Source organism: Seriola lalandi, unplaced genomic scaffold (assembly GCF_002814215.2).
Source record: "Seriola lalandi dorsalis isolate HSWRI2012SDOR001 ecotype SW California unplaced genomic scaffold, Sedor1 jcf7180002054585, whole genome shotgun sequence".
Taxonomy (NCBI): Eukaryota; Metazoa; Chordata; class Actinopteri; order Carangiformes; family Carangidae; genus Seriola; species Seriola lalandi.
In genome coordinates, this window is record NW_019525138.1 from 966663 (window position 1) to 987841 (window position 21179).

The 21179-nt window shown below is 43.2% G+C and overlaps 1 protein-coding gene across 2 annotated transcripts in view; it reads left to right on the top strand.

Annotated features, from left to right (window-relative positions):
• jmjd1cb (jumonji domain containing 1Cb) overlaps positions 1–15985 on the top strand; it is a 133902-nt gene extending 117917 nt beyond the window's left edge. For both annotated transcript variants that reach the window (XM_023418980.2, XM_087177267.1), the window contains 17 exons: positions 637–3172; positions 4631–4832; positions 6191–6405; positions 6492–6644; positions 7131–7220; positions 7526–7650; positions 7852–8086; positions 8209–8429; positions 8756–9103; positions 9213–9381; positions 9501–9591; positions 9780–9910; positions 10132–10254; positions 11408–11547; positions 11678–11854; positions 12519–12650; positions 14213–15985. In XM_023418980.2, the coding sequence (XP_023274748.1) occupies positions 637–3172; positions 4631–4832; positions 6191–6405; positions 6492–6644; positions 7131–7220; positions 7526–7650; positions 7852–8086; positions 8209–8429; positions 8756–9103; positions 9213–9381; positions 9501–9591; positions 9780–9910; positions 10132–10254; positions 11408–11547; positions 11678–11854; positions 12519–12650; positions 14213–14305 (5181 nt within the window). In that variant the 3' untranslated portion in view covers positions 14306–15985. The remainder of the gene's footprint in view (positions 1–636; positions 3173–4630; positions 4833–6190; positions 6406–6491; positions 6645–7130; positions 7221–7525; positions 7651–7851; positions 8087–8208; positions 8430–8755; positions 9104–9212; positions 9382–9500; positions 9592–9779; positions 9911–10131; positions 10255–11407; positions 11548–11677; positions 11855–12518; positions 12651–14212) is intronic.
• Positions 15986–21179: the final 5194 nt, after the last annotated feature.

Sequence of the window (21179 nt, forward strand, 5' to 3'; positions counted from 1 at the left end):
TGTCAAAGTTTGCACCCAGGCTCATCTCTCCAGCCTTATATAATTTATATAATGACGTGTAGATATTAGCTTAATGCTATCAATTAATTTACCCAAGTTAGCGTCACTGAGTTGGCTAATAAGTCTACCTTTTCTCCGATAATTCGCTGCCTTATTCCTCACGACTACACTTCTCTGACTCTCACCTGGTGCCTGACGTGACGTCACTTTCAAGGCCGCGCTCTCGCGAGTAATTAACTCCAATAGGATCCCCCAACCTTTTATAATAGATAGTCACAACAAATTATTATTTTACAAAGCCATTTAAAAAATGTGTAAGAATAAAATGGATAATAATAAACACACCAGCATGAACTTAATGCAGTTTAAAAAATGGTGCATGTGCCTAATGTACTATTATATTAGTCTATTATATTGCCTCTTCATAGTCTTCATACTTCTCACTTTTGAGAATTGTTCATCGGCCTTTGCAGTCATGCCTGTGTTGGTTCATGATGCCCAGTCTTAAATTATCAGACCCATATATTTGTTGACATGGAAACCAAATAACCTCAAAATGTAACTGGAGTGCCTCAATCTTCTTGTTTGAAAATTAGAAAATCGCCTCCTTACCAGTGTTTGTATTTTCTTTCCCAGGATGCAGTTCAGGCAGCAGATCGAGCCAGTAAATACAAAGAAGAGAATCGTCAAATCCTGAAGGAGAGCATCGAGGTCGCTCCCTTCACCGCGAAGATCCAACGCTCCAGTGACTCCGGGATGGACCGAGACAGAGAGCGAAGCAGGGACTCTGCCTTCCCTGTCCGGATACCAGCTCTCACCTCCCCCAGCCCCAAGGCCAGCCACACCCATCCCCATGTCATCCAGTCGGAAAAGAGCAACTACTTCACCACACTGTCCAACAGTGTAGTGAATGAGCCTCCGAGACTGTACTCCTCCAAGGAGCTCAGCTCTTATTATGAGAAAGCATCCGTCGGAGCTCCAGGGGTTGTAGCCAGTATTGGGGCCGCTGTGCCAAACCAGGGAGCTCTGTCCCTGGGCAGCCACAGCTCCAAAACCTCCCTCTCCAAGCCCCCTCCTCTCATCAAGCACCAGCCGGAGGGAGGAGAGGGTTTAGCAGGGAAAATCACTGAGCAGCTCAACCAGCAGGTAACACTAGTCCAACAGCAGCATCAGCACCACACAGGTATTGACAGGATAGAACGCCGCAGCCCTGCCATTTCTCCTTCCTCTTCCACGTCCTCCTCTTCCTCTTCAGCCCCCAACCACCATCATCATCACCACCATCACCACCAACAGCAGCAGCAACACCAGCTCAGGGCAATGCCATCTCTCCACCGAGCGCCTGTCTTCCATCCCCCCACGCAGCACGCGCTGGAACGGAAAGAGGCTGCAGAGCGAGAGAGGGAGCGAGAGAAGGAAAGGGAGAAAGAAAGGGAGAGAGCAGGTTATGGTGGACGCCTGTCTCCACCCACCCTCACACCCATCCAGCCAGTTAGCTTAGCGGCAACTGGTAGCAAAACATCAGCAGAACAGCAGAAACCTCCCACACTGCTGCCGGAACTCAGGGACGTCAAAGGTCATGGAAATGCTCTCGCCATCACCTCTGTGGCCTCTGCCATCAGTGGGGAGATTATGACTTCATCAACAGACAGGTGGAGAGGTGGAGAGATAATTCAGGATAGAGGAGGAGTATACTGTGGAGATAAAGGAGTGTCGAGGAGCAAGCCCCAAGCCGCAATGGCATCAGTCATTGTACGTCCATCGACAGCCATTAAGTACGACAGTTCTGTTGGTGCTAACAAATCTGGTGCTATGATCCATCAGGATCTTCCCCAGGGGAGGTTTTACCCATCCAAGCTTCAGGGGGAATGTCCCCGGTTAGGCGAGAGTGTTAGAGACCTTGGAGCTGATAGGATTATCCAACCCAACTCGAACATGGATGACATGTGTGTCCAGTATAAAAAGACTTCTGTGTGTGGCCTGCAGGGAACTGTGGGAGCTAGTACAACAAACTCTGTGTGCAGGACTGTCGTTTCAGCCTCCTCAGCTTTTGGCATACAGAGTAAATGTGGGACAGCCTCCCGTGAGCTGGGTTACTCAGTTTCCGCTCGCAGTGAGATTGCAGCTCATAAAACTGGCATTGGTGGCTGGGTGCTGGGTCACTCAGGACCAGGAGAGCACCCGGAGGGCTTTGGCTCACGTACCACATCTCCTGGGGGATCACTGCCTCCCCCTAGTCCAGCAGGGACACCCCAACCCAGTCCATGCCTAACCCCATCACCTAGCTCCATTTCTGGCTCCACTCAGCCTTTCTCCACCTCCTTTGTCCATCTCAAGAAGCACAAAGCTGCTTTGGCTGCAGCTCAGTCCAGAAGCAACTTCTGCACAGCTCCCACATCCATCACAACTGGAAACTCCTGCTTGTCTGTGGATTCAGTTGACAAAGCTCCCATTCACAGCTCCCCACCTCCACCCTCCTCTAGCCAAGCCTCCTCCTCGTCATCAGTTGACAGCAGTAGCAGCAGCTCTGCAAGCGGGAGCACAACACCAGGCAAGTCCAGTCCCCTGCCTAACGGCCAGTCCTCAGGATCAGCCTCAACAAGCAGCGGGCAACCCAGTAACTACCACAAGCTGAAGAAAGCCTGGTTAACCCGCCACTCAGAGGAGGACAGGAACACAACTGCTACAACAAGTTCCACCAGTACGAAACCAGAGAAACTGCCCAGCACTACCACCAGCACCAGTAACACAAGTAACACCACTGCCATGTCAGAAATGATCAAACCCTGTACAGTCAATCTCAGCGCCTCCACCTCCAGTGAAGTGGAAATGAGCAAGGACAGTGGAAGCAAAGGTGAGAGAGAGAGACAGTCAGAGGAGAAGATGGGGGGAACAGCAGGAGGTGGGGAGGAAAGGAAAGCAGCTCCTTCATCAAGGCGAGGGAACAAACGGTTATATGAGTCCGCTTCAGATAGCGGAGGAGATGACTCAGACGCCAGTGAGAGCAAGATGGAGGGGCGGGCCAAACGCCAGCCTAAACCAACCTACAAGAAGAAGCAGAATGACATGGCCAAGAAGAAAGGAGACAATGAAAAGGAGGAAGATGACGGGAAGCCCAACGGCATCTTCAGATCAGCCCGAGAGAAGACCAAGCTGAAACTGGCCAGCAGCAGTAAGTTTTGTAAAGATATTTCCTGCAGCAGTGACAGTTTGCCAGACAGACACTTTGAAAATATTAGTGGCAGTTAAAGGATGAGGCTGGTGATATTCTGTACTTTGGTTATTTTTGGCAAATCTCATGGACACACTCCAGCCAACAATGTGTTAGTCCACCTCTCAACACTTCCCTACCCGATCTGTGGCTGATTCTTACTGAAAAAATTTAATAAAACTAATGTTTTGTCTGTAATTTAAAACAGCTGCTCACTGTAGTTTTTAGCAAATGTTACTCAAACTCAGGAAATTGTGTGTTTGTTGGGGACTATTTTGAGCTGCCGATCAATCCACATTTGGTGCAGTAGTGAGTATTAGGGGCAGCAGGTCACTGTGTATGAGACTGAGTCAAAGTAAACTACAGTGTGTGTGTCTATGGTGAAGAAGGGACATGTCATGCAACAGTGATGTTTATTGATGTGTTTTATTATAATTATTGTGTTGTAGTTTTTGGAAACAATGGAGCTCTGTGGTCCAGAGGAATGAGTTATATCAGTTGTTTGTAGCAATCAATTCATATTGTTTGTGAATCAAAGCAAAGACAAACATTACATCACCCTCCTATTACCCTCATTTCTCACTGTCAACTAATTCTGCTACAGCATGCTTATTTTATTGAGACCTGCTACTTTAAGGTGGCTACTTGTACCTGCCACATTTCAACATCAAATTATTGCAGCAGAACAGCAAAGCCCTGAGGGCTGAGGGTGAAAATGTTGGAGTGTCAGTTGAGAGCAGTTCAGAGACCCTGTTCAGACCTGGTATTAACATCCGTCTCAGGTGATCCGATCACAGGTGGTCAGCTCTAAGTTCAGGTGCAAACACACCCAAGATGTATTGAGGATGCATTTGAGATCCGATCACTCAGACCACATTCAGAGATGATCTGGACCACATTTGTCCACATTCTTTTAGCAATTTTAACGCAAGAGTGGAATGGTTTGTCCCAAAAAAACAAATTCAAAGCTTATTCAATCCTTTTGTACCTGAGTATTAATTAAAGACCAGTTTATCAACTACTACACACATAGCACGAACACAGCATGACAAGACGTGTCACCTTTTACCCCCGTTAGCCTACTGGCTTGCTTTTAAATATTCTTATAAGGAAGATTTCTGTAACTCTGTGTTCCTGGATTTTAAACACTTCCTGCTCTGTTTCAGCAAGGGACCATGTAGCCAGCAAGTTATTCTTGTGGCTACATTGGTGAAAGAAAAAACTTTTCAGAATGAACATGTCCTCTGTAAAAAGACTACATGGAATTATTACATGTATGGGCATCTTAATGTAAATGTAACAAAGGCTCATCTTCTCTTCTTTGGAGTATTTTACTGACTGTGTTACCCATTGCTCTTTGATTATCTGATAATAAAACGTAGGTACTGTTAATGACGTAATAATGTGCAATCTTCTCAGACGGGATCCCCCGCTCAGTGCTGAAGGACTGGAGGAAGGTGAAGAAGCTGAAGCAGACAGGGGAGTCTTTCCTGCAGGATGACTCGTGTTCAGAAATTGGCCCCAACTTGCAGAAGTGTCGTGAGTGCAGGGTGATCCGCAGCAAGAAGGGAGATGAGCAGGCACATTCTCCTGTCTTCTGTCGCTTCTACTATTTCAGACGGTAAATCTCTCACCCACTTAACCTTTTTTTTTCCTTTCCCTTGTTATTTCCTCTCCCATTTTTCTTAATTGGATAGTTTCATATCCACCTAACATGCATTCTTGTGTAAGATCCCTCCAAGATGCATTGTCACACATTTACCTTCACTCCAGTTTTCTGTAAAGGGTAAGCTGTAGAGAGTAAGCGCTTAGATTAAGAGGCTGCATGTGTGAACAGAAAACCACAAATGGAGGGAGAGAACAGGAGAGAGGCTCTGGCTACAACACATAGATTATTAATCTTGTGCAGTATGCCCTGCCTCCGTCTGTCTGTCTGTCTCTCTCTCTCTCTCTCTCTCTCTCTCTCTCTCATACACACACTTGCTGTGGACACACAGACATGCAGCTGCAGTCTGGGGTCTAACAAGGTAAATCTGCCAAAGAGGATTTTCTGCTCTATAATCTTTTCCTCACTGACTGCAGAACTGCTGCTACTGCAATCCACCCCCACCCCCTGAACCGCACACTCTGCATCTCCACTTCTAATTCTTACTCTCTCACCTTATCTCGCCTGTCTGACCCAGTGGACTGGGATTTCATAATAAACATTCATCTGAGCTGATTGGGTTGTTTAAGGACACCAAGGGCAGGGGCTTTTACAGAGAGAAGGCTCATCAAGAAAAACATCCGATCTTTCTTATTCTGAGTCATTCTGTTACTGCGTGCCAACATAGAATTGAATATAGCCTCATTTACATTGTTATGTTATATACTAATAGGTATATAACATAACAATGTAAAGTAGTATAATAGGATGCTTAATTCACAATAGGGACACATAGACATACATTTATCAGTTCAATATAGGAGAACTGTAGTGTATTGTAGGGCTAGTGTGGAGTGCTATCTCCTCTGGTATCAATGTGCAACATGATTGATGGGGCAGTGCTTTGTGCTCCTTTTGATTTACAGTGGCTGTAAGACTGTGAAATAAAAGGGTGCTGCTGTCCCGACTCTCAGATCGACCTACAAAATCTCTGCTCAAAAAATGTGATATTGTGCGTTTTCTAATATTTACGCTTTTGTCAGATACGGCACAATGTTTTATATCATGCAACTTCCGAGTCATGATGTAAGTGTAAACACTGGCTCTTTTAGCAGCAATGAGACCATCTGCCACATTGTTTATCAAACCTTTTTTTAATTTAGCGGCTATGTGAGGTCATTCCAAGTCCAACTGCAATTTAAACAGCATGTAAACATGTTGTGTGGTGTGCAGTGTGTCCCCAGTGGTTATGAAAGTTGATATCATATTTCTGTAATGTCATCATCATTGCTGTACAGAACAGTGTGCTAATAACCTGTTTCTCTACCATCCAGGCTTTCCTATAGTAAAAATGGAGTCATTAGGATGGATGGCTTCTCCACTCCAGACCAGTTTGATGATGAGGCCCTGGCCCTATGGGCCCCTGGGGCAATGGACGAGAGCCACCTGGACCAAACCACCGCCAAATACATCCTCAGCTTCATAGGAGACAAGTTCTGTCAAATGGTTGTGACTGAGAATACTGCAGCTACCTGGGTCAAGAAGGATGGTAAGTTGTCTTAATAATGGCTGACATTTTGATTAGCTTACCCTTACTGTGTTTTTAAATTGAACCTTATTTTCTGTGTGTTTCAGCTAAGCTGGCGTGGAAGCGAGCGGTGAGAGGGGTGAGAGAGATGTGTGACGCTTGTGAGGCAACACTCTTCAACATCCACTGGGTCTGTCAGAAATGTGGCTTTGTGGTCTGCTTGGACTGCTACAAGGCCAAGGAGAGGAGGAGCTCCAAAGGTCAGTACTGTTTCTGTCTGGACAGTTAGGAGCCAGATCAGAGGCCACATCAGCTGACTGTACACAAATTCTTGCATGCATTCGTGTCACACAAAGGCAGTGAACAGACTGGCACAAGTCCAGCATGGATTAAACCCCACAGTAAAGATAGCCTCAGAGGTCATACAGTGCTCCTTCTTCTGTAGAGTCTGCTTTTTGTACTTTACTTTCATTTTTTACATATTGACATGAGCTGACATCCAAACCAAATGGGAACTACTGATCGGAAGTTCTTTTACTTACACACGTGCGCATGGTAACAAGGCTTATTACACAATTTCCTGCATAACCTTTCTCCAAGTAACCTAGTTTCTTGTGTGCATGTAATTATACTGCGTCTGTATGCAAGCTTCTCTTCTAACCCAAGTGACAGGTTCCTTATCTCTCATATATTATGCACATGTTTGCATTATTACAACTGACATGTGTCTCTCTTTGTTTGTTTAGATAAAGAACTGTACAGCTGGCTGAAGTGTGTGAAAGGCCAACCCCACGATCACAAACACCTGATGCCAACACAGATCATACCTGGCACAGGTACACCACATGCTACTGTCTCTTTGTCTTCTTTTTTACACCACGTCTGCTTCCACTGTCCTCTCTTTATCTCTTTGCTGCACAAATACACAGTAGATTATTGTGTGGATGGTGTAGATTAAAGATTAATACTGATATGTTTGGACTAAAGTGCTCAATAACGAAAAATCTTAACCTTCATTTTTTGTTGTCTGTTTTGTTTCTGCAGCAGTGTTGTATTGTCTTACTCACTGGCTCATGTTCCATTTTGGTAAAGGTTTTTTTCGGAAATGTTAAAACTTTGCCGCATCTTTTTGCTGTTTCAGTGCTGACAGATTTGGTGACTTCCATGCACTCGCTGAGAGACAAACACAACATCAAATCCCACTGTCCCTGCACCAACAAACAGAACATCCTCACCAAACTGCCAGCCACCAATGGAGTCTCACAGGTACAGTCCAAGTGACAAGTTATTCATTATTATTCTTATAACTACCTAATAAGTGGCATTGTAAGTAACTGTAAGTATTGAATAGATCAGGGAGTTGTTATACATGTTGATGGGAAAATTTGAGCTTTTCTCCCTCTCTGACTTTCTTTCTCCAAGAAGCCACTGACAATTTGTGTAATAAGATCAACCTCTCTCTGGCAGGTTCTGCAGAACGTCCTGAACCATAGTAACAAACTGTCTCTGGTAAAAGCTGAGCCGGGCTCTCAGCAGAACTCTGATCCAGGAGCAACCAAGGCAGAGACTAACGGAGGAGGTGTTGGAGGAAGCAGCCCAGGCAGCGACGGAGGAAGTGCTCCTGTCACCCCACCAGAGTCTCAGTCACCTCTGCACTTCCTGGCTGACCTGGCAGAGCAGAAATCCAGGGAGGAAAAGAAAGGTGAGGGAAAGGCTACAAATCAGTATGCTTATAATTTTTCATTCTTATTTCACTTCCAGAAAATATGGCGGTGATCAGTGACCTCTTCCTCTATTTCCCCCTGCCTCGTCCTTCTCTCACAGAAAACAAGGAGTCAGTGTTGCTGGGTAAATCACTGAAGGAAGACAAGGAGGGAGAAAGCCTGGTGGTGTTGCAGCAGTGTAAAACCACCTCAGTGGTAGCTAACAGTACAGAACAGGGCTCCACACTCAGAGATCTGCTCACCACCACCGCAGGGAAGCTGAAGCTGGGCTCTACTGATGCAGGAATCGCCTTTGCACCAGTCTACTCTACTGCTTCACAGGTACACAGACACATTAATGATGTAACCAATGATTAGACGCATTGGTTTGGAAATCTGCTTCACTGCCCAGGGGAGGCATGCTGCGTGATGAGTGCAAATATGTTTAATATATAAATATAGAAGTGAACAAAACTCCCCATGGACAGCCAATATGAGCGGTCAAGTGCTGTTTGGTTGCAGGAGGATAGAGATAGATAGATAGATAGATAGATAGATAGATAGATAGATAGATAGATAGATAGATAGATAGAGAAAGAAAGAAAGAAAGAAGAGAAAGAAATCTGGTTAAAAATATTGAAATATTTATTTTCCTCTTTTCTCTAAAGACTGGAAAGGGTGGGCGGACCATGCCCAATATCCTCGATGATATCATTGCTTCAGTAGTTGAGAATAAAATCCCCGCCAGCCGCCAGAGCATCACCACCAAGCTGTCAATCAAGCAAGAGCCGGTCCCTCCAGGCGCTAACAACAGCAACAACAACGCCGTTAATGAGGATACCAAACCAGACAGGAAGAAGTCAGTGCCTGTTACTGCAGCTGTGCCAGAGGAATCAACCAGTCAGTACCCAGACATTCCCCACTGCTGGTTAAACAACAGACGGTTACTGTGGCTCAAAGATCACCGCAACCAGAACAACTGGAAGCTATTCAGAGACTGCTGGAAACAAGGACAGGTACACATCAGTCTTACCGGCACTAGCAGCAGTAGTCATAGCAACAGAGCTGTACTAATTGTTATCAGTAGATACATTATAGATTATAACAGCCATTGTGTTTGTTTAGCCTGTTCTGGTGTCAGGGATCCACAAGCGACTGAACGCCAGTCTGTGGAAGGCGGACTCCTTCAACCAGGAGTTTGCAGACCATCAAGGAGACCTTCTCAACTGTAAAGACCAGGTGGTGTCCAACTCCGGCATCAAGGAGTTCTGGGATGGATTTGAAGACATCACCAGTGAGTCTTATTCTTCTGGCGTCATTGATTAGATAACTGCTTTCAACCAGCCACTGAAACAGCACTGTCATTGATGAGCTATTATTGATTCAGTCTGACTTAAATCTTCATACCTGCAGAGCGGCCCAAGTCCAAGGATGGAGAACCTATGGTCTACAGACTGAAGGACTGGCCGTCTGGAGAGGAGTTCATGGCCCTCATGCCCTCAAGGTGAACAGACACTATCAGTGACGGTACCTCGTGTTCACTCTTCCAGCCAGACCCTGTGCTGTTGAGGCTCCAGCTTTACATTAAAAATGCAAATAACAGTCCAAATGTATTTCATGAGCAAAAATCTAAAGAAGTTACAAACACATAAGAGTGATTTCTAGCCCATCTAAACGAGATGTTTTTTGCAGATACGATGACTTGATGAAGAACCTGCCCCTGCCAGAGTACTCTGATCCAGAGGGGAACCTCAACCTGGCGTCCCACCTGCCATCTTTCTTTGTCAGGCCAGATCTGGGGCCGAGACTCTGCTGTGCCTACGGTAAGAGAGAAATTAACAGCAGCAATGATTTAACTTTACTTAGCAATGTTCATCGTTTCACCTTAATCGTTTGTACGTGAATCTGCAGACAGGAAATAAAAGATTTGAGAGCCTCATAGCCTCATAGCCTAATGAATCTGAATCGTTTCCATGTAAAATGTTTGATGTGGATAGAATCCCCCTCTGGCCTCTTTCTTATGAATCAGTTGTCTGTCCTCTAGGTGTAGCTGCGTCTCAGGACCAGGACTTTGGGACTGCCAACCTTCATGTGGAAGTGTCAGATGTCGTGTCTGTGCTGGTTTATGTTGGAGTAGCCAAAGGCAACGGAGTCCTGTCCAAAACTGGTAAGACTGAAGTCAGCTAAATGATCAGCTTCAAGAAAGAGTGGACTGAGGTACAGGGTGGGAAGGATAAACACTACTCCCTGGTACCGGTACTGCTGGATCTTGTGAAGTAAACACACATTCGCAGTTATGAAAGAGTGACAGCTGTATCCTCCTCCCTCCCTCCCAGACACACATTTGCTGTCCTTGTAAATATCCAAATACTTTTCTTCAAAGAGTTGTCTTGACTATCACACTGTAATCTGCTTTTTTAGATGTGCATGGGTGTGTAACAGTGACAAAAAGTATAGAGTAGAGAGTCTTTTTCTGAATATTTTTATTTCTAATTATTATTTGTTTTATTCTTGTCAGTTTAATATACAGCGCTTTAATCTGATACTTTAGGACAGCAGTTCCCTCTCACGGCCGACTGTAAAATGTGGGTGACCCACATCTGACCCCAAAGCAATACGGAGGTCAACCAATGTGTTCTCAGATCACTTTTTATTTCAGTGGCAACGATGAAATATTCAGGACTGAACTGAAAGCAGGGGAAACATGTAGGAAGCTCAATTTTTCATTTTTGTTTGATTTGGGAGGGGGGACTTGTTGATTCACCCTCTCTCTCGACTTGCCATGAATATAATCATTTAGTGTGCAATCACACTGAGATAGTAAACAAGTATACAGTCTGGTCTGGTCAGAAAACTGGTCCAGCTGGAACATAAAAGTTCTTGAAAATTCATATCACAGTGACAAGCCTTTATATGAGGAAAAAACTGAAAGGAGTTTTTAAACTTCTTTTTTTTTTTTTTAAAGATCATTTCATTCCAAAACATTTAAGAACATTGTAGATATTTAAATTGTTTTATCATTACATTCTTTTCAAAAAAACACAATAAGTAATAGCTTGATCGCCTAAAGCAGCTGCTTCACTGTTTCTTCTTCACGAATATAATTTTTTGCATGAATATTGTGCAAACAGTGAAGTCATTTCTTCAGTAAAACATTGTTAGTGATTATATGGTTTGCTTTTGTTGTACCTTATTATAAACAGAATAGATCAAAACACTAAATAAAGAAGGATTATTTAATAATCAATCCATTATTAAAAAATGAAAATTATGATGAAATGCGGCCTTAGAAACATGAGTGTGTGTGTTTGTGTGTGTAGGAGTGTTGAAGCGTCTGGAGGAGGAGGATCTAGATGAGGGAGTCCGGAGGAGGCTCAAAGACTCCAGTGAGACACCGGGGGCGCTGTGGCACATCTACCTCAACAGGGACATGGACAAAGTCCGAGAGTTCCTGCACAAGGTCAGCACTCTGATTAAATACATTCACCAACTACTCCAGCTTTAAATGAAAATGTTGTGAACTTCAGTATCAAGTATTGACGAAACATTCCCCCACCCCCCCCCCAACCCTCACCCACCGACCACCTCAGCTCTGCAAGGAGCAGGGATTGGAAGTGTCGCTGGACCAGGACCCAATCAGAGAGCAGGGCTGGTATCTGAGCAGGAAGCAGCGTCAGCGGCTGCTAGATGAGCACGGAGTTCAGGGCTGGACTGTAGTTCAATTCCTGGGAGACTCTGTCCTTATACCAGCAGGGGCTATGCACCAGGTAAACACAGTATACACACACACACTGGATGTCTCTTTTTGTTTTATATCAACATGAATGCTCTTCACCTGACACCCTGCAACAAGTGCACACTGTGTTCATGTTTTTCATGTGTCATTTAAATAGGTCTGATAATATTCTATATTTCTTTTACTGTCAGCAGTAGAAGTGAGATCCACTGACAGATTGGGCAGTTGTTGGTTTTGGTCTTTTAATGGGATTTGTTGACAGTATGAAACATATAGGATAACACCACAGTTACCTAATCCCTATGTTTGATAGGGTGAATACTTCATGATCCTTTCCTTGCATCTGAACATTCGACTTAGTTAATGTAATTACAAAGCACAGTTTGCACCATCAGCTGTCAGATCATATAAATCCATATTTCAGTGGGTTCAAACTGAATATATTTCAGATTACTTTTACATTTTCATAATGTAATTATTTTTTTTTTTCATTATAAAGTGAAACCTGTTATTTATGTTTTTATATCTTCTCTAGATTCTTTCAGATGCTAGTTGAGACTTGTTTTCCGTTATGTTGATGATCAGTCTGTGTCAAGTCATGACCCGATTCTTTGTTTCTGTGTTGTTATGTGTTTTTCCGGGTCAGTCAGAGTCTTCATAGCGTCACCACACCTTCTCTCCTTCCTGTCTTTCAGGTCCAGAACCTCCACAGCTGTGTTCAGGTCATCAATGACTTTGTGTCCCCGGAGCATGTGGCCAACTCTTTCCATCTGACCCAGGAGCTCCGGCCCAGTAAAGAGGAGGTCAACTATGAGGATAAACTACAGGTGATACACCTGAGCTCAGTTTCCTGTCAATCAGCATTACATCATATTAACATTATTAGTGTGCAGTGCAGCAGGCTACACTCACCAAGCACTTTATTAGGAATGCCATACTAATGCTGCCCATCAGGAAGAGTGTTCCTATTAAAGTGCTCAGTGAGTGAAATTAGCTGTGCAGCTTATTTCTTTCACTGTCAGCCTCTCTCTTCGTCCTGTCTCAGTCACAGCCTGTGCGTGTGTGTGTGTGTGTGTGTGTGCGTGTGTGTGTGTGTGTGTGTGTGTCAGTGTAAAATAAGGACACACAGAATGGCTGAGTGAGTCATCATCAGTAATATGTTTTAGACATTGAGTGTGTCTGCTGTGTGTACACTCCACACACACTCATACTCCCATAGAGAGGGTTGTAAATGAGATGTGAGTCACCATCCTCTGTCTGTCTCTACAATGTTCACACAGACGGACTGCTGGGTAGGAAGAAGTAGAGATCGGCTCTGTTTTGGTCTACTCAATAAGACAACGAGCAGCTGATCATTGCTGTAGGATAGCACTAATAGAAAATCATGTTGATTTTAGCTGTGTCAACACTAGATATTGTGCTCAGCCAGCTCCTGTATCATCGTAGCTATAATTACTAGAGTTGCATGAAATAATGTTTGTGCAGTGAATCCATTAAGATTTCTCACTGTAGCTGCAGCTTAAGTCCAGCCCACTACATTAAACAATATAGACAAGCACTGGTCACATCTCAGAACAGGTCCTCCTCACAAATCATACTGACCTCTGTGTAGATGCTACATCATTTCACCTGAGAGATCAGGTGAAGTCCAAACTCTCCTGGACTTTATGTCTAAGGGTTATTTTCTATGCACTGTGTACTTTGTGCATAAAGACAGGTGTGTACTGTGCATGTCTCATCATCACTCATTTGGCATAAGTGCACTCAAGTCCTAGAAAGATGCCTAGAATGGTGAACTGTTGGGAGATTTTGTTAAACAGCGCTCTCCACCGCCCATTTCAAAACAACAAATGAGGGAATATCTTTAGGAAGAATGATGTTCATCCCTGCAGCAGAGCCTGGGAAACTTGTCCCATCACCTGTCTGTATGTTGACCTACTCTGATGTCGCTCTGCAGGTCAGAGCGTAAACAGTGAATCTAATTAGCATTCTCTCTCTCTCTCTCTCTCTCTCTCTCTCTCTCTATCTCTCTCCATGTGTACAACTTATTCCCTCAATTAACTGTCGAACGTAGACAGTTAACTGTCAGTCTGTCAGAATTGAAGAGTAAGAGCTTGTTTTTGAAGCTGCTGTTTAATGCAACAGTTAAACATTTCCATATGGAAAAAAAAACTTATAGTACACCTTGAAAAGTAGGAAATCATACATCGGTTGCTTTGTGTGTAAATGCACATTTGTTTTCACCTGATGATTGGACTGACTGGAAGCATTGTGAACCTTTAAATTCTAATCCGATGCACAGCTCTTAGTCACTTCAGATATTGTACATACATAAACTACAAGAACAAGTGACATCAGTGTCAAACCTCTCCATCCTCTTCCTCCTCAGGTAAAGAACATCCTGTACCACTGTGTGAAGGAGGCAGTGAGCTCCCTGAAGAGGAGCAGCTCTGAGGAGGACGATGAGGAGGAGAACTCATGACACCACCTCATCCACACCTTCCAGAGAGGGACACAACTCCCATCAGCACCTCCCCTTACCACACCCTCCACTTCACACGGAGGATTGTGTAATATGGCCGCAAGAGGTGGTTGGATCATAGCTGGTCATGTGACCTAGGGGACCTCACGGTGTGAGCTCTACCTGCATCACACATCCAGTTGGCCAGTGAGAGGCACGCCCACCTCCATCATCACCCCAAACCTTCAGTGCCAAGAGGAGACAAACACAAGACCAGACGGTCTCTGGACCGACAGGGATCAAACCTCCCCTGCCACCTCAGTGTTTCATAGACTCAGAACACAGCAAGGACACAGAGGAGCCTTACTGAAGCCACTACAAACCTCCACTGAAACACAACTGAACTCTTCAGTGTGACTGATGGTGCATCCTCTCAGATCCAGTTTCCATGGAGACTCAGACTGTCCTGTAAGCAGCAGTGCACAGGTCTGATGGCAGCAGCAGTGATGATGGAGACTTAGAGACACACTGAGCCCCCTGCTGCTCTCTCACTGTAATCTGCTGTGGATTATAAAGGCCAGGAGGTTTAATCCCTGTCTGTAGCAGCAGCCCACATAACGTCTTGGACAAAAGATTTCGCTGATCACGACAGCATCACCAGCAGCAAGCAGCATCAGGATCAAAACTGTCATCTCTGATGCTTAAAAAAAGAAAAAAAAGGATTTGAGGGGGAAAAATGCAAAACAGAGATCTCAGATGTTTCAGTCAGCAGTCTGCTGCTCCCTTGTGTTGTTCCTTCTGTAATTTGTCTGTTCTCGTCCTTTTTTTTCTAGTTCTGTCTGTCTGTTGCTGTTTGTTCTTAATTTTCTTTTTCATACGAACCTTGTTTTATTTCCTCTGTGAAGATGTATTTATTTTATAGCTCTGTCATAATGCGGTGTTATTGAGACAAAAAAGCATTCATGTAAATGTGACTTGTACAGTTTCTTTTTTTTTTCTTTTGCTATGTGGTTTTCAGTTGTGATACGGCTCTACTGTGATGGAGGACACACACACACATGCACACACGCGCACAGAACACACATATACACATACACACGCACACACACATATACACATACACACACACACACAAACACACACACACACACACACACACACACGCCAACCAGCTAATGCCTGTAACTTTGGGAAATGTTGATGCTCTACAGTCCTCATGCCATAAATACAATTTTTGAAAATGAACTGCCAAACTATTGTAAAGACTGTAAAGTTGTATTATGTAAAGAAAAAACAAAATGGCTTATACACACAGCATTTTATGAAAAAGTATTCTCTGTAAAATGGAGACATTTACAAAAAAGATGTAATTTATTTAAGAAAATAATTGTCTTGTTTTTTGTTTTGTTAAGATTTACTATGGTGAACCTTTGAAGTTAAAAGATAAAATAATGAAAAACTTAACTGTAATGTGTAAATATATACTTTCACTGAGGTATTTTTTTAAAACATGGCTTGCTTCAATTTCAAATTTTAAAGTGCAAGTGTTACATGCTTTGTACATTGAAGTTCAAAAGGGTTTTACATTTTCCATTAAAATGGATTTATCAAACGTTTGGTGTTGTGTTTTTGATGCTGAGGCTCAGGGAGCGTTCACTCTCCTGGACTGTGGAGAGAGTTAATAAATGGCTCTTACCATAAGTTTACAAATTCTGTTTCATTTGGTACATTAGATTACAGACTGAAAAATGACAATTAACAAAGAAGGAACCTTTTTGGAACATGGATGCAATCATGAAACATCTGACAGCACGGACACAATTCACTTCATTGAAATCCTCAAATATATTTCCTGGTCAACTTTGATACCTTTTATTAGAGTACTTCTCCTTGTTTCAAATGAAAAAGAAACACACACATACTATATATATTCTATATCTATATCTATATCTATATATATATATATATAAATATAAATATGTTTTGTGCATCACAAAAGTCAAAGGAATTCATGTCAATTGAGCAATAAAAAGATTGTCTCTGATCTTTCTGTCATGGTCATTGACTGACACACGTTTGCATCAGCACACACACATAAAATGTAAATACCTACACAACTGTTCGGTCTTTAAAATTATTGTGGAAAGTAAAGTAATATGAGGCTCCAGTACAATGATGGAGTCAAATTTTTAAAGTTAGTGCTTTTAGTCCAAACTTCCCTCTTTGTTAGGATTCCTCCTCTGTAGGTGATCAAGGAAACATTGTGCAGGGAAACACAAAGAGGGAATTTCATGATAAAGAGGCTGCAACTTTGGAAGATACCAACTTCTTTTAACAGGCTGCTGAAGCCTCATATTATCTTGTTGGTAACGTTTGAATATGTCTCCGTGCAGAGGATGGATTGTGGATTTGTCCCTATTATTTAACTTAGTTGTCAGGAAAGGATGTCTTAATGAAGCAAGCAAAAACTATTTCATTGTCCTTTTGGGCATCTGATTATTGTTCTAAGGCAGACTTGAAAAAAATGTGATCTTATTTAATGTAACTTGCATTGTGGGATCATCACCACTGGATGGTGCTGTTACTCCATGTTAGTTGTGTTTCCGGTGCCAGTGTTCCTCCTCTAAGCTCTGTAATATGACACCTCGCTTAAGTAAAGGAGAAGAAAAAAGAAAAGATCAAATCAAATATTAACAAATTAAAGTTGGACTTTCCAGGTGAAGCATTTATTAGTTCTTTTAGTGACCGACGCCGTGTTTAACAGCCAGTTCAAACTTGATCCACATTTAGAGGACACCACAGTCTTTTTTTATCTCAGTATTCAAACTTTATAGCCCTGGCAACTGGTTCAGACCTGATCTGTGAGTCTAGCTGCTCTTGTTGAAGAGGTACTGTATCCCCTGGAAAGCTTGAGGAGTGCTGAGGAGGAGGTGCAGCATGTATGCTAATGCTAATTCTTTACTCAGTAGGTCTGCAGTTGGACGTTGGAAGTGAATTTGTTCCCAAGGTCATCAAAATATTTGTCTCGTTGCTTTTGTTTTTGTCTAAGAATAGCAAAGTTAGGCAGAATGAGGTTCACTTTTATGATGTTTACCTTAACATTCAAACTGCGCCCTGAATGTTTTTTGGTAGAATTCACAAAAGGTACCATCCTGATGTCAGTGAACTTACCAGTGCAAAATCTTTTTCCTATTTGGTCTCTTCAGTGAAACAACACACAGTGACCATGTTCATGCCGGCTCCTCTAACTTTGTCTTACAGGATTTCTGGGTATTAAAGTTTGAAGTTTAAATATTAATTCTTCACTTTTTCACCTCTCTCATGTCAGCTCTGCTCAAATTCACTTCAGCCAAGATCAAGTCAGTGCATTACATTAATCTCTTAAGCCAGTTTTTCACAGGTTATTAGTTCAGTAGGTGTTACTGGGCTAAATCGTACCGCTAGGAGTTACCAACTGTTCATGTAATCATCAGATAAACACTGAGACTTCCAGAAAGTCAATGGGCTTCTTAAGACTGTTACAGAGAAGCAAAAATAACAATAATATGACTGAACAGATAATCACATTGGTATGACAGAGCTGCTGTGGGCGTCTATGAATGTTCTCTTCATTCTCATTCATTCAGCTCAGGTTCACTGTCAGGTTTGGTATCGCAGTCCTCAAACTTCCAGAAATCCTTAGTCTGAAGACGTTTACAGTTCAATCGGAGACTAACTTTCAGAGCTGTGCGTCTGTGTTCATGTTCTGCCTACATATCAGTATGGACACAGTTAAACGATAGTCAGCCACCCATATGAACAATGACACATTTCTTGTCCTGGGAACCAGTTAGAAGTTACTTGTTGACCTCTTAAGGCATAATCTGCTGGATTCTCTTCAGAAGCCATGTACCTCAACTGCGCACACTCTTTGCTTGATGCATTCAGTGTGGTTTGCACACATGAACACATGAAATCTTCTGCTTCATTACTGATGTATCCAAGTACAGCCTTAGAATCAGTCCAGAAGTATTCTCATAGGCAGTGTTCTTCCAGTTCTTTCTTGAGAGTGTCACTGATGTAGACATCTCGAATCCTGGTATGGCTGTGACCATAGTGCGGATACTCTTGACTCTTGACCTTCCCCTGACTAAAGAGCAGTGGACTTGATTCACTGAGTGCTCAGAGGTACGAACCTTCTCCATACCCTGACATGCTGGCATTGGAGAAAGGGTGGAACCCACAGTGCTGGGCCTCAAAGTTTGATAGAATGTAGCATCTCTTGATCCTCACACCAGCCAGATTTTTCAGGTCTTGGAGCCAAAATTCCCACAGGGGTCAAAGGTCATTAGGCAAGGTGTCATCACAGCTGAGACATCACAACACATCTGCTGCAGGATCTGCTGTCCCACCATAAAGGGTGCCCCAAATCCAAGTGGATCCTATACTGAAACAACTATGGACAGTTGATGGTTAGATGGATTTCTTTTGACAACCACTCTGATCTGGAACTCAACAAAAGCCACACAGTCCTAGCCTTAGCGCTACAGGTGGAGCTCAGGTGAGCTTCTGTGAGAACTTTGCAAACATGGAAGCAGTGAAAGTGAGAGGAAGAGGAAGACAGAAAGGAGGTGGAGAATGAGGGCCAGAAAAAAGAAGACCTGGTGATCGACAGACACATATTTCAGATGACAATAGGGCCACTTTGGTGGACTATGTCAAAAATCATGGCCTGACACTGAGGCAGGCTGAGCAGAGAGTCCAGCCCAACCTCAGTCTCTACATGGTTACTACTGTTCTGTAAAATCAGCTGTTTCTGAATATTTTTTATTTTTCTGTTGTGAGAAGCCTGTATGACAAAATTAAAAAGATATACAAAGTTGTAAAAACAGCAGTGTTTGTGTTAAGTTCATCAGTGTGTTGTTGTAATCCTAAGTAATCCTAAAAAACAGTAGTGTGATATTTTTCTTTTAGGTAAAATTACATTATTTAGCAGAATGGATACTCTGTTTTTCATGTTTTCTCTGCTGTAACGTGGTGGTCACATTAGTGCTGCTGTCGGCTTGTGTGTGAGAATGTGTGTGTGTGTGTGTGAGAGAGAGAGAGAGAGAGAGAGAGAGGAGCCAGTGCTGACATGACTAATGCTGGGATCAGCTCCCATTCATACTTCCAAAGCTGAACTGGAAACACACATATTATTCTGCTCTCCATTATATAAGCTGAAACTGTGCTGTGCGTCCTGGCACTGTGGGTGTGTGTGTGTGTGTGTGTGTGTGTGTGTGTGTGTGTGTGTGTGTGTGTGTGTGTGTGTGTGTGTGTGTGTAAAAGAGGCAGGTTATCTGGAGTACACTGAGGCAGAAGTTCACCAGTGAGTTCAGACAAAGGTCACTCTCCCTCCTCTCTTTCTCTTATTCCTCCTCTTTTTTGTTTTTCTTTCTTTCTGTTCCCCACTCATCCTGTTTTTTTTGTTTTTTTCTTTCTTTTTTTCTTTCTTTCTTTCTTTCTTCCATACCTCTCTGTCATTCTTGACCTCTCTGTCTCTCTCAGTGTTAATGGCCTTTTAACAGGATTCATTATTTGCTGACTGCTTGTTTTCAAACCACAACTCAGGTGTGTGTGTGTGTGTGTGTGTGTGTGTGTGTGTGTGTGTGTGTGTGTGTGTGTGTGTGTGTGAACGAAGTGTCTTCAGGGTTCAGCTATAGGTCAGCTGTAATGTAACTCCGCCCACCCACACACCCACACACACTTACACACACACATTCAATTGCTTTCAAAGATTAGACTCTATAATGCATTTTTTATTGGACAGTTATTTTAATGTATTTCATATCATCATATTTGAAGTTGAATATATTTCACACAAGTATTTTATATAGTTTCATGACAAAACTGTGTGTGTGACCAGTGAGACATTGATTTTATCCAGCCTTGTGTGTGTATTTGTGTGTGTGTGTGTGAGTGTGTATGTGTGTGTGTGTGTGTGTGTGTGTGTGTGTGTGTGTGTGTGTGTGTGTCCACGTGCGCGCGTGTGTGTGTGTGAGACAGACTTGTTGCAGCAGTCAGTGTGTACAATCAGAAGCTGCTCTTCAAAGTAAAATGAGTTGTCATAAATTGTGTGTGTGGACAGCAGGCAGCTTCCTGCTGCTCCTCCCCGCCTGAGGCTCAAAGCAGATCCACAAACAAGTGACATCCAGGACAATGGTCCACACAGAGTTCCACACGTACCTGCAAACAAGCTCAGACCACAACGACTGCTACTACTGTCCATATCCACCTGCAGTAACTACAACCAGCAATACAGGAGCATGAGTTCATGGCCTAACAGCAGAGGGAATCCTCTCCAACAGGGGGCAGTGCTGTTCTGACAGTTAGAGAAAAGGTGACTGGGGGGTTTCCAGTTTCATCCCTGGTGAGCAGGAGAGGTGTGATTGGGAGAAGGGACCTTCTCTCAGCAGACTGTGTACTGTGCTGCTTTAGTGTGTGTGTGTGTGTGTGTGTGTGTGTGTGTGTGTGTGTGTGTGCGTGTCGAAGTGTCATCTGTTTTGGTTGTATTTTGGACTGCTGTGTTTTGAATTGCATGCATTATATTTTTCCTTAGATACAATTATGATTATTTATATTTGCTTATTTTGATATGATTATGACCATTTATATTTGTGTGCTGTGGGTTCATTTTTTTGCATGTATAAGTTGAACTTCAGTATATTTCATTTTTTTCTGTGACACTGACTTGTGATAGTCAAGTGGGTTTTTGATTACTGCTGGGCTCCCCACTGGCGGCTTCCAGGCAACAGCGGCGGCTTGCGGGACAGATCGACAGCAGGACATTGCTGGCGGTGACGGGAACCGGGTAATGAGAGATAGAGCTTATAAAATCTTTGCTGCCCTTGATAACTTGTATGAAAAGAAAGTCTCT